Source organism: Abramis brama (genome assembly GCF_963993115.1).
Source record: "Abramis brama genome assembly, chromosome: 3".
NCBI lineage: Eukaryota > Metazoa > Chordata > Actinopteri > Cypriniformes > Leuciscidae > Abramis > Abramis brama.
Window position 1 is genome coordinate 22,946,989 of NC_139965.1, and position 12,045 is coordinate 22,959,033.

The window sequence follows — 12,045 nt, forward strand, 5'->3', positions numbered from 1 at the left end:
AGCTGCTCTGTAATAACGAGTTATATAGCCTAAATGAAGGTGACTTGATAGATAGATAGATAGATAGATAGATAGATAGATAGATAGATAGATAGATAGATAGATAGATAGATAGATAGATAGATAGATAGATAGATAGATAGATAGATAGATAGATAGATAGATAGATAGATAGATAGAGAGAGAGACAGGCAGACAGACAGACAGACAGACAGATTTAAAATAAGTCAGTATTTTCTTCCACAAGTTTGGAAGCACTTGGTTCTGTTTTTATTTTACTTGTATATTTTTTTCAATCATGTTCACTGTAGAAGTATTTTATCTGTCAGACCCGTCAAGGCATCAATATATTTTTGGACCGACAAGCCCAGTATACAGAGTGGTGATAAATATCTGACACAGTATCTATAAAATATTTTAACAAAATAATTACCTTCTTTATAAATAAGGGGTTTGTTTATAAATGATACCTTCTTTTGGATATGAGTTCAGGCAACAGACACAGACACCTAATAAGGGTCCTTCAGCGCTTCTGCATTGTTAAGACGAAACTCGCGGAGCTGCTGGAGTTGCCGGGGAGCGTCTGTTGTACTTGTAGAAAATAACATCTAAAACACTGAAATTCAACTGTATTATACAAGTAAATCTTTCAAAACATTGAAAGTAAAGGTAAGACGCCACGGTTATAAGAATAGTCAATGTTCTGCATCCACGAAAGCGATGACCAGCTCAAGCTAGCGGCTAACGCTCACAATCCGCTAAGTCAGAGAATGTAATAGCACGCGATTAAAGTTTGATCCTATAACTGCAGTTTTCTGTTGATATGTTTACATTTATGTGTTATATGACGTCTGATTGCTCGTTCATTCTGTTGTGTGTTAATATGTCTAGCTAATAGAGCTGAAGGGGTGTGCTTTTGGCCAACAGTCGGACCATCCGGCCAAGAAGAAAGATTTGAGTCTGCTAGACTTTAAAGCGTTTTAGGATCACGCTGAATCATACTATAGGTGTTCCAAGCATAATAATCTCCTTCTGCTTTGTTGTGGATGATTGGCAGTTTGTTTATATAATAATTGATGGATTTGGAAAATTGGGGGTTCATCCCAGACAAGTGGGGGTTTCAGTGTCTTCAGTTGGGATACCCGATAGACCTTTGTTTGCTCTCTTGACCAAAAATGCAGGCTTAAATTATTTTGAGTTTTTAATTCGCTGTAACTTGTTTCTTTTTGACCTGTATAAATGTATCATTAAATATCTTCAGATAAAATGTTTAATTTTCATGCATACTTTTTTTTATGTAGTTAATTCTTTGACATCTGAAAAATATGACAACAAATCATCATTGGCTTTATCTTTACAGATGCCATCAGTGACCACTGGCGACAATGCTGTTCACTCCTCCAGTCCGGATTTGGGCTCTGCGCCATCTGATGCCCTCAAGCAAGTTCTTGTTGTAATTGACAAGAAGGTTCGCAACATGGAAAAGAAAAAGGTAACTTCATTTTAAGATGATATTAAACTGGATCCTATTTCTTTACTTCATACACAATCCTCATATTATTGTGCACTATTTATCAGTGCATGTAATTTCAAAGAAATGTTTTGTCTTTGTAATATATCATCAAAAATTTCACTGAAATCTTGCTAGTTATCTAATGTAGATTAACATAAATGCAGTTCATGTTTTTGCAACATTGGCTTCATTTGTAGTATGGAATAGCCATATAATCAAATCAGTTTGCAATGGGAAAGATCCAGTCCTCTCCTATAATTTTTTTTCTCCTGTTATCCTGTTTTACTTGAAATCTGCCTCAATTCTTTCTTAATACTGATGTAGTGTCTTACATGTCACATATCTTTAACTGCATTACTGACAAGAATTTATTTGTTTTGGATTTTTAAGATGGCATTGGGTTTCTGAAATGTTAGTCTAGTAAAGTGTAATGAATGCAAATAAAAATGGTATTAATTTAATGGTATAATATATGATGACAACTTTACAAAAAAGATAGTCGTATCTGATCAGTTTTATGGAATTTGCATTGGAATTTGCATTTTAATCTGCATTTGCAATGTGCATTCCACTCCCCACCATTAATATGAGCAAACTCTCTGTTAAGAGCAAGCTGGATGATTACCAGACAAGGAAGAACAAAGGAGAACGCCTCAACCAGGATCAGCTGGTATGTGGCCTGTATTCAACGCTTGTTTTCTGTGCTCCAATATATCAGCAGGTATTGTTTTATATATTAAATGCATGTGCTACTTTGTTTTATATGTGTAGGAGGCTTTATCTAAAGCTCCGGAGGTGGCTCACAACTTGGACTTTGCCCGTGAGTTGCAGAAGAACTTCCTGGCTTTAAATGTGGAGGTAAGTGTGTTTTTGATTAAAGTTTGCCTCAGTGTCATCTCAGCATTTGCATTCACTCTCACTCCCACCATCTAGGCTAAAACCTTTGATGCAAAAAATGCTGCGGGACACAACAAAATCAATCTCGTCTTGACCTCAGCGCAGAGTTCCAGTTTGTTTCGACCAGTTGATATTAAAATTTGTTGTTTGTTCTTTTGCAGATGCAGAAAACGGTGAAAAAGGCGACACGACGGGAGCAGTTGAAGAGGGAGGAGGCAGAGCGCAAGAGACTGAAGGCGGTGCTGGAGGTGCAGTACCTGCTGGAGCAGCTGGGGGAGGAGAGTGTGAGGCAGGACCTGACTCAGTCTAGTGGGGAAGCCCCCTTGCTAACAGAGTCAGAACTCACGGGCCTGGACGAGTTCTACAAGCTGATTGGGCCTGAGCGGGACTCTAGCGTAAGGTGAGGACAGTTCATTTGTGTTAGATAATTCGGCATGTTGGGATATCTTTATCATAAATTACTTTTGATTCCAGGTTGGCCGAGCAGTTTGAGGAAGCAGCCGTGCATTTGTGGGAGCTTTTGGACGGAAGGGATAAAGCTGTGGCTGGAACCACATGTAAGTAACATTTTCTGAATTTCCTGTCCGCTCCCTATACACGGAGTACACGCGATCACGAATTTGAAAGTAAAAGTAAAACACAAGCTCCCTGATGCATAAATACAATAGTCTGTCTCCCAATACCCATCTCTGGATTGTTTAGTTGTGGCTATGGTCTCTGTTTGCACTTCAAATATTGAGAGAGTACTGTAACGTCTCAAGGACAACAGACAAGGGAGCCTCCCTTTCTAAACTTTTAATCAGAACGCAAGAACAACTGTAGGGACAAACGCACTCACTCATTTCTCTCTACCTGGCCTTGAACTCGCCGCATTAACCCCATAACTGCCGGTGCAAAATAAAGCGGCAATTTCACAACAACGATAAAGAGTCTGTGCGCTACAGTACTTTGATTATGGTTGCACTTGCACTTGTTTGCACTTAATAAGACTAAGAGAAAACTGTTATTATTTTTGTTATTTATACTGTTTTTATTTCTATGTTCAATTTGTGGTAAGGAGTTCAGTTAGGTCACACACAGCCTCAATCAGAAGTTCTGAAAGCTCATAAATGTACAGTAAGATCTGATGAGACTCGTGTGAAATCATACAGGAGAAAAGCCAGTCAGTAAAAACCTTTTACAGTGCTTGTATATTGTTTTCTTTCAATGCATTTGATAATTCATACACAAAGTAGACCTGAAATAACATGCATTAGAAGATTATTAGTTAAAACATTTCAAAATGCACCTGCATACTATTTTTCCAGTCATGAATTTTGTCATTGAGGATTTCTGAAAAATTGTGCAAAAATCTCGTCTCGTCTCATGAGATGTGTCTTGTCGCACCCCTAGTAAATGTATATATTAAGAGTGCCTTTATTTATTATAGAATACTGTGTTTCCCACAGGATTTTGAGAAACTGGTGGACCTTGGTCCCTCAAGTGGGGTCCGGAGGCATCCCCCATATATATATATCCCACTTGAGGGATATTTTTTTTTATGTTAAAAAAAGTATTAAATATATATTTGTTCACTGTAGAAATTAAATACAGGTTCATCTTTATTAAAGCTGTATTTTGTTGTTTTATTAACATTGAGACACAACAGCAGGAATATTAGGCTGCTGTGACTTAAGACGTCTTAAGACCGAATAAAATGACAAACATCCGGTTTCTTTCTCAACTGTTCACTTATGACATAACCGAGAGAATACTTGCCGAGACGGGTCTTTTGACATAATTTTGTGTGTATGTGTCCGTTGAAGGGCAGGTAAACGTGAAAGAGGAATCTCTCTCTCTCTCTCTCTCTCTCTCTCTCTCTCTCTCTCTCTCTCTCTCTCTCTCTCTCTCTCTCTCTCTCTCTCTCTCTCTCTCTCTCTGTGCGGCTGTGCGCAAGTTTAAAGTTGTTTGAATATATAAATTGGCAAGACAAAACATGTCTAAATGACAAACTTACACTCTATGATGGTTAAACTTAGCAGTTAATCCACGAATCAAATGCATGCCGAACCGTGGGGCATGGTCCGTACGGATCAACTGCGATCTGTTTCATCCCTATATACTACTATACTATAATACCACCACTACTACTACTACTACTACTACTACTACTAATAATAATAATAATAATAATAATAATAATAATGTTATAATACTATTCTTATGACAGTAATGGGCATATATAACAAAGCTCTATTGTGAATGTTTATCTTCACTAACACTTTTAATAACATTTTATCATCTGAACAACCAGTTAGTAAAGGGTGGTGTATATTTTAGGATTGTGAGACTTGCGTCGCTTTAACAGTCCGTACTAGAACTGTTTACAGGATGAGTGAATCTGATTCAAACCGCTAACACAAGAGTGAGTTTGAGGCTGTTTCGTAAATGTTTTAAAAAGAACCATTTCGTAAGAGTAATTTGTTTTTGTTTTCACTGCTTGTGTCATTGTCATTTTTGTTTATTTGTTTGTTTCAAAATTGCGTTTGTAATCGTCAAAATGGTCTTGATCCATGTCAACTGTATAATCAAACTAATATTTGCTCTCCAGTGAGTCTGAATACCAATGCGGCCATCCCTCGCTTGGCCTCCTTGTGAATGGTGCCACTTGCAATGACTTTTGAAAGCTTTGCTCTGTCTCGGGCCCACAAGGGTCAGCAGTGCTTCATGCTGACTTGTGACCCACGTCAGCAGCTGGGCAGGCAGCCAGTGGTGTGCGCAAAGCCTCTCTGCTGGAGGTTTCAGTGATGGACAGGGTCTGCTTGCATATTCCTACAGAGAGGGTGGGAATTACGATAGTATCAGATTGTGCAAACTCAGCTTATGAGACATTGCTGTATTTGTTTGCTGATATCGTTGCTGAAACAGTTTTTGTGAGCTAAGTTGAAATTACCTTCAGTGAAGAAAGATGTTTTTTTGAGTCCAAATGGTTAGAGACTAACTGTGGACCATGCTAAACCTTGACCCCTTGAATTTTATGTTACTTTAACAGACAAAGCCCTTAAGGAAACCTTGGACAAGATGCTGCTAAGTGGGTACTTTGATCGTGCTCAAACACATCAGAATGGAGTGTGTGAAGAGGAGACGGGGGCCGCGGCGGCAGCAGCGGAGTCATCAGAGAGCGAGGACCGCCCCGCTGAGCCAGGTAAAAAAACAAAAACCATCAAATTTCAGAGAAAAGAAACGCTTCCTCGCACAGCTGACGGCTCATGTTGATGTTCTTGTCTTTTCACAGAGGGATCCGCTCAAGAATACACAGAAACTATTGAGGTTGAATCAACAGAGGTGCGGATTGATATTACTATACTTTCTATGTACATGCTCGGAGTAAACCCTAATTTTGTGGAAACATTTCCTGGACTGCACTACTTCAGCCATAGCATTCTTAATGCTCTTCACCTCTTTTTTTTCCTAATAGTTTGTAAACAGACAGTTCGTTCCAGAAACCACCTACTGCAGCAGTGACAAAGAACAAGGAGCAGAGTGGAACACAAGCTCTCAGGTATGATGCACTTCACAGGGTTCCTACGCAGCTTGGAAAAGTGGGTGGGAAAATGAAAAAATATTTACAGATATCTACTATATACCAAATATAAAGCTGAAAATAATGCTGTATGAACTAACAATTTATGTTAAATAAGGTCTGAAAATCTACAGAGAGGTTTGGAAATTTTGAAATGTGTAGGAACCCTGACTTCATTTGTCAAAAAAAGGCCAAACGTTTTTATTTCCTTGTTTACACCATGTGATCATTGGCTTTCAGGCGGTCAGTGCCCTTCAGCAACCTCAGCAGCCCCCTGCAGCCATGAGCCCAGCTCTGGTCAGCTCAGAACCACACACGCTGAACGCCGTCCTCCCTACCCCTGCAACAGATCCCGTGGTCCGAAAGCAGGTGGTACAAGATCTCATGGCTCAAATGCAGGGTACCTTCAACTTTATGCAGGTAAACTGCAGAATGTTTTATTCATCTCTTCAAATGTAGCAGTGGCCTTTTCTAACTTGTGTAATGTGGACAGGACTCCATGCTAGAGTTTGAGGGACCGCCTTTAGATCCTGCAATTGTGTCGGCGCAGCCCATGAAACCTGTTCAGATGGTCTGTCCACCAGGTTGGTATACAAACTTTAAAGTAATATTGTGCTCTAAAAGCAAAAAATGTTAAACTCATTATACTCAAATGTTTTATTTATTTATTTTTATTATTATTATTTGAATATGGCAACTTTTGATGCATCATGTCAGGTTGGGCATCATTCACATCATCTGATGCCTTTGGTTTTTGTGTTTCATGACCAAATAATGTTGATTTTTCAATGCCTGGCATCATATTTAGTTTGAGAGCTATGGCAAAGTCCAAAGATTCTTTGCACCAGTGCGGTTATGCTATTTCATTACTATTGTAGCATTTATTAATATTTGTTTTGTTTATTATAATAAACAATAAATAGTAATATTGTTATAAATTATATGTTGAATTATATTGTTTAAAGTAAAAATAATAATTTTATAATAATAATTTGATTTATTTTATTTATATATATATATATATATATATATATATATATATATATATATATATATATATATATATATATTCAGTATTAAGGTTTAGTAATGTTATGGGCTTTGTCATTTTATTTATTTATTAGTTTTTATATTTCTATAAAACTTTTAATGTTTTCAGTTTTAGTAATTTTAGTCCTTCAACTTGTTTTAAGTAGTTGCCAATAGCTATTTTATTTCAGCTTTATTTATTTCAATTACCAAAACCAGTTCATGCCACTAATATGCTAAAATGTTACTCTTTCAATGTTTTCTGCTGATACAGAATCCAGACTCCCCCAACACAATGCTCTTTCTGTGCAGCCTGAACACACGCAAGTAAGTTCAATGACCAAAAAACATGCTTTCAAACATGCTTTCAGGCATTCCTGAAACCCTTTTCCTTTTGGTTTCCAGGTCCCGATGGTCTCGGCTCCAAAAGAGGCTTACTCCTCCACACCCCCTCTCTATCAACCCCCTCATAACTCTGAGCCCCGACCACAGACAGACTCCATTGACCCCCTGCAGGTAACGTCGTACACCACAGTCTTCACAGAATGCTGTGTGTACACTATGGCATAGATATGTGAGTGACGTAGGATATACACCCTAGGTTTCCATGCCTCTGTCGTCTGAGCAGCCCCCCACCCCTTCCTCTCAGCCCCAGGTGTTTCAGCCTGTCTCCAAACCCCTTCACAGCGGCATCAACGTTAACGCAGCTCCATTCCAGTCCATGCAAGCGGTAGGCCTCAACCTGTCTACCCCTCCCTCTCCAAATTCACCCCCTGAGTTTGTCTCCATTCTGCTTCTGTTCTGTTTGTCATGCTGCGCAAGGAGCCGTTCACACAGAACACATTTTTACATGGTGCTGCTTTTCCATTGTCTTTCCATGTAAACAAGTGCTATACAGAAATGTTTGACCATTGCGATCACGTCTCGCATCTCAAGTCAAGTTCAACTTAAAAAAAAAAAAAAGCATCTTTAGACCTTTTTTTTGTTATTTAAATGCTGTGCGTCTCATGTTTTTAAATGAAAAAAAAAACCACATTCCGTGTGAATGGCCCCTGACAGGCTTGTTTTGTTGAAAAAGATATATTTCTATGAACATCAGCATTTGAGTTTATCATGTTCAAGCCTGTTGTCCACCATCTGTGGATGAGCCATTACTTGCATGACTATAACTAACGGTCAATGATTTTTATTTTAACATTTTTTTCTAAAGAATGTGTTTAGTAATGTCAAGTGCACCTAAAAATGTGGGGTTTTTTGTAGATAAATTATGTCCTGTTTGTCTATTCCTTGTCTCTGTTTAAACATTTATTTATCTAATAGTCTTAAAGGCTGACATGGCATAAAAGTTCAAATAAATAGATGCCGCATGCTAGTTTTGATATGCTTACATGTTCTCTCCTCCATTAGGTGTTCAATTTGAATGCTCCAGTTCCTCCAACCAGTGAGATGGACTCGCAGAAGATTTCTAGCCAATATCAGAGCGGTTACGGTCAAGGCTACAGCACACAGGCCAACCTTCCAGCTGAGCAGCAGGAAATGCCTCAAGAAGCCCTGCAGTCAGGTAAGAGATTTGCTGCTAAAGTTGTGCCATTTTGTGTATGTGTAAAGATATAAAATAAATATCTTTATTTCTTATTATATCTTATGTAATTTGTGATATTATATCTTACGCAATAATTTTTTTTATTATTAGTTGGCCCTTTCCATTCTCAAGACCAAGGTATTCCGTCTGCAGGGGGACACCAGTCTGCACCTCAGCAGCCCTCGGGGCAGGGCACAGGGTTTGGGCGGCCAGGTCAGTCCTTTTACAGCAACAGAGCAATGCCACGAGCTGGACCCAGAAATCCTAGAGGTGCTTTGAACGGCTACCGTGGACCATCAAATGGATTTAGAGGTGAGAGAAGACTTCTTTAATCTGTGCCGAGACATTCTAGTCTGAACTCCAGTACGAAATCATACAATCAAACCTTTTATTTCTCCTTATGTTTAGGTGGATACGATGGATATCGTGCTCCATTCCCCAACACTCCTAACACCGGATATGGGCAAACTCAGTTCAGCACTCCGCGAGATTACTCCAACAACACCTACCAACGGGTAACTTCAAGAAAATGAATACCGTGGAGATTTGAGAAGTCCTAAATATGTGTTTCTGTAATCGGTCATGTTTTGAAGTTCCGTGTGGTTTCTTTACAGGACGGATATCAGCAAAGCTTCAAGCGAGGAGCTACCCAGGGACCTCGAGGTTGCTCTCGAGGTAATGCTCAAGCGATGCGATCCTAAAATCTTTGGGAAGACTTGTTTCTTTTTGGCCACTTTGAACATTCAGTTATTGAGAATGTTTCCCCTAGCCCATATTTTTACTCCTATCAGTGGTTTTGTTATTTTTTTGGCTTATTGATTCAAGTAAGCCCACTTTGATGGTTTTAATATACTGATGTGTTTTACAGAGACACAGTGGAGAGCTGAAACTGTCAGTGTTGTGATTTTTCAGCCAAGTCATGTTTAAAACATAGATATTCCTGTAAACTTGAAAGATTTTCATTAATTTATTTTTTTTATAAAAGAAAATGCAAAAAGTTAACTGCCACTGTCGGTCCAATCCATAGGAGTGTTTTTTGATTATTTTTTATTTTTTTGGCCTGTCCCCTTTTCCACACTTGGTTCTTGCCTGTTTATTGGGTACTGAAGGCATTAATTGTTTGTTTGTTTTTTTTCACCCCATTTCATTTGAAGATTTTTTTTTTCTGCTGTCCTGCCCTTTGTATGCTCATGTCACTCCTTGAGAGAATGTTTCAATAAAGATGTGTTGCATTACCTGCTTGTCTGCCGCTGCTTCCTTTTTGCTCTCCATGCTGAGGAGTCCTCTCACCTGTCCTGTGACCCTTTGTCTGCTAAAGTGTTTGAGGTTGACTGTTTCTTTTAGTCTTCTAAGGGGAGGCAGGTGATTGGTCCGCTTATCGGTCCATTTTCTGCAACTCTGCTGTTTGCTTTCCTGCCCCTTGCGTCATTTATTATATCCTGCTTTTCAACAAGCTTAAGAGTTCGTCTTAATTGGGTGTGAAGAGTTGATCAAACAAAATGGCTCTCAGATTGCCTCCAATCGGGGAAGCGATAAAGACGTTGCTCCAAATCAATCCATAGCTAATGCACTGCTTTTCCTGCTTTAAGTTAAAAAAATGCTCACAAAAAAATCTGTCATACTAAAACTGTATGATTTTCTTTATTCCTTGGAATATGAACATGTTTAGCGCAATGTTGACACTGCTGTTTTCTATACAATGAAAGTGAATGGTGACCATGACAGGAAAGTATAGGAGTACTTTTAAATATTAAATCTAAAAGTTGCATAGACTACTTGACTCACTGATCACAATTCACTTTCATTGTATGGAAAAAAGCTGAAAGAAAAGAACATCTGGCATAATATCCCCTTATTGTTGGCATATTGGCATATACCGTCAACACAAGAAAAAAATATGGGTTTGGAATTGCATATGGGTGAGTAAATGATCCAAAATGTTTATTTTAGGGTGAACTGTCCCTTTAAATGGTCCTTGCGTGACCTGAACATTAGCAGCCGTTTGGTGGATTGCACAATTTTAGGAAAGCTAAAACTTTTTTTTTACAAAGAAATAAACTGAAAAAAGGTCATGCAAATTTCTGAGAATCCTGCTGCGCACAATTATGTTGCTACTGACATTTTCTCTAACTGCTAAATATGGTTTAGGTTTATTACATTTGCAGAGCCTTTTATCTTTTTTGTGAATTTTTTTTCCCTCAAAGTCAAGTTAAGAACAGCAAAACGTACATGTGAGAGTATTTGAGGGCTATAATGAGTTTTGGAGCTGTTCGGATGAATCTTGTAGTTTGTAGGATTTGCGGTTTGCATTTTAATAACTGTAGTATAATTGTAGATAATGTGCATTATTGTGCTGCTTGGTGATTTAGGAACAGCTTGTACCATCTCAAAAGCAGGGAAAGTGCTCATTGTAATTGGCACTGAAATCATTGAATGCGACTAGACTATTTAACTCAGCATTGATTTTCTGATGTATTTGGGTTTCAGGACGTGGGGGATCATATCGGTCCAGCAGAGGAATGGGTCCCATGGCTGCCCAACAGACCAGCTAAACCCAGTCCTTTAGCCAATATCAGCCCTGTTCCATCCTTTTATCTCCTCCACCCATTTGGACTCAAACTCAAGCCGTGCCACTCCAGACCATGTAGTTAGATGACTGCATCTTAGCAAGTAAGGACACAATCAATGGTTTTGGGAAAATACAGTATCAATGAGACTAGCACTCCCAGCACTGTAATTGCTCAGAGCTCTCAAAGCTTTCTCTCAATCATATGCTATTGCACAGCCTTTACACATTTGAGACAGAACACGTGCCTTTGATTATGGGTGTCTGGATTTTAATCGATCTTGGTGGAATAATGACTTGGTAGCTGGGAACAGCCACTAGATTTTGAATGTGAAGTACACCGTATACCAAAGGCACTTAGTTTTTGGCCAAACGAACTGTTAAGTGAATGTGAAGAATTTTCTTGTACGTACTGTATTGTATGTTATTTTCTCTTTTTTTGGCTCAGCCAAATGGTTTACAGGAATTGCATTGTACTGTATGTGGCTGAATGACTGCTTCATTGTATTTCTTCCTATTGTTGATTAGACCTAATGCTAACAAATAAATGATTTTTGAAGGACAAGCCACTTTAAAAGTTATTCTGCACGCATTTAGTATGAAGAAAGAGCAGATTGAATCTTCTTTGAAGTAATCAAATACACTTGTGCATTTAATATCTTAAACAGCTATTTTTTAGGTTATTAGTGCTTGATTGATATGATGGTCACAAATGGTTTTTGATGGGTCAAGTATAGCGCAACCGTCCTGAAACTCGCGACCTAGAACCCACTTCATACTAGTTGTGGGTTCAGTACAAGTTAAGCTAAATTGAAAGCATTGTGGCATCATCTTGATTAGCTCAAAAAGATTGATTCCTAATCCTTTTTCTGTGGTTATATCCAATTTTAGAACTT

General features: G+C 38.5%; 1 protein-coding gene across 5 annotated transcripts; it reads left to right on the top strand.

Annotated features, from left to right (window-relative positions):
- Positions 1-515: 515 nt before the first annotated feature.
- caprin1a (cell cycle associated protein 1a) lies at positions 516-11,714 on the top strand. Of its 5 annotated transcripts, none has more exons than XM_084108259.1 (19): positions 516-669; positions 1,361-1,492; positions 2,121-2,183; positions 2,285-2,371; positions 2,572-2,810; positions 2,885-2,967; positions 5,442-5,594; positions 5,685-5,734; positions 5,868-5,951; positions 6,213-6,392; positions 6,466-6,556; positions 7,276-7,328; positions 7,407-7,517; positions 7,603-7,731; positions 8,409-8,562; positions 8,737-8,895; positions 8,992-9,098; positions 9,198-9,258; positions 11,071-11,714. In XM_084108259.1, exons 2-19 carry the CDS (start codon positions 1,361-1,363, stop codon positions 11,133-11,135), a joined length of 2,001 nt encoding a protein of 666 aa, XP_083964385.1. In that variant the 5' UTR covers positions 516-669; the 3' UTR covers positions 11,136-11,714. The 5 variants fall into 5 exon arrangements, with proteins under 5 accessions (XP_083964385.1, XP_083964384.1, XP_083964386.1 ...); XM_084108258.1 differs by having other exon boundaries at positions 526-669; positions 8,695-8,895; XM_084108260.1 differs by having other exon boundaries at positions 526-669; positions 7,651-7,731; positions 8,695-8,895.
- The last annotated feature ends 331 nt before the right edge of the window (positions 11,715-12,045 follow it).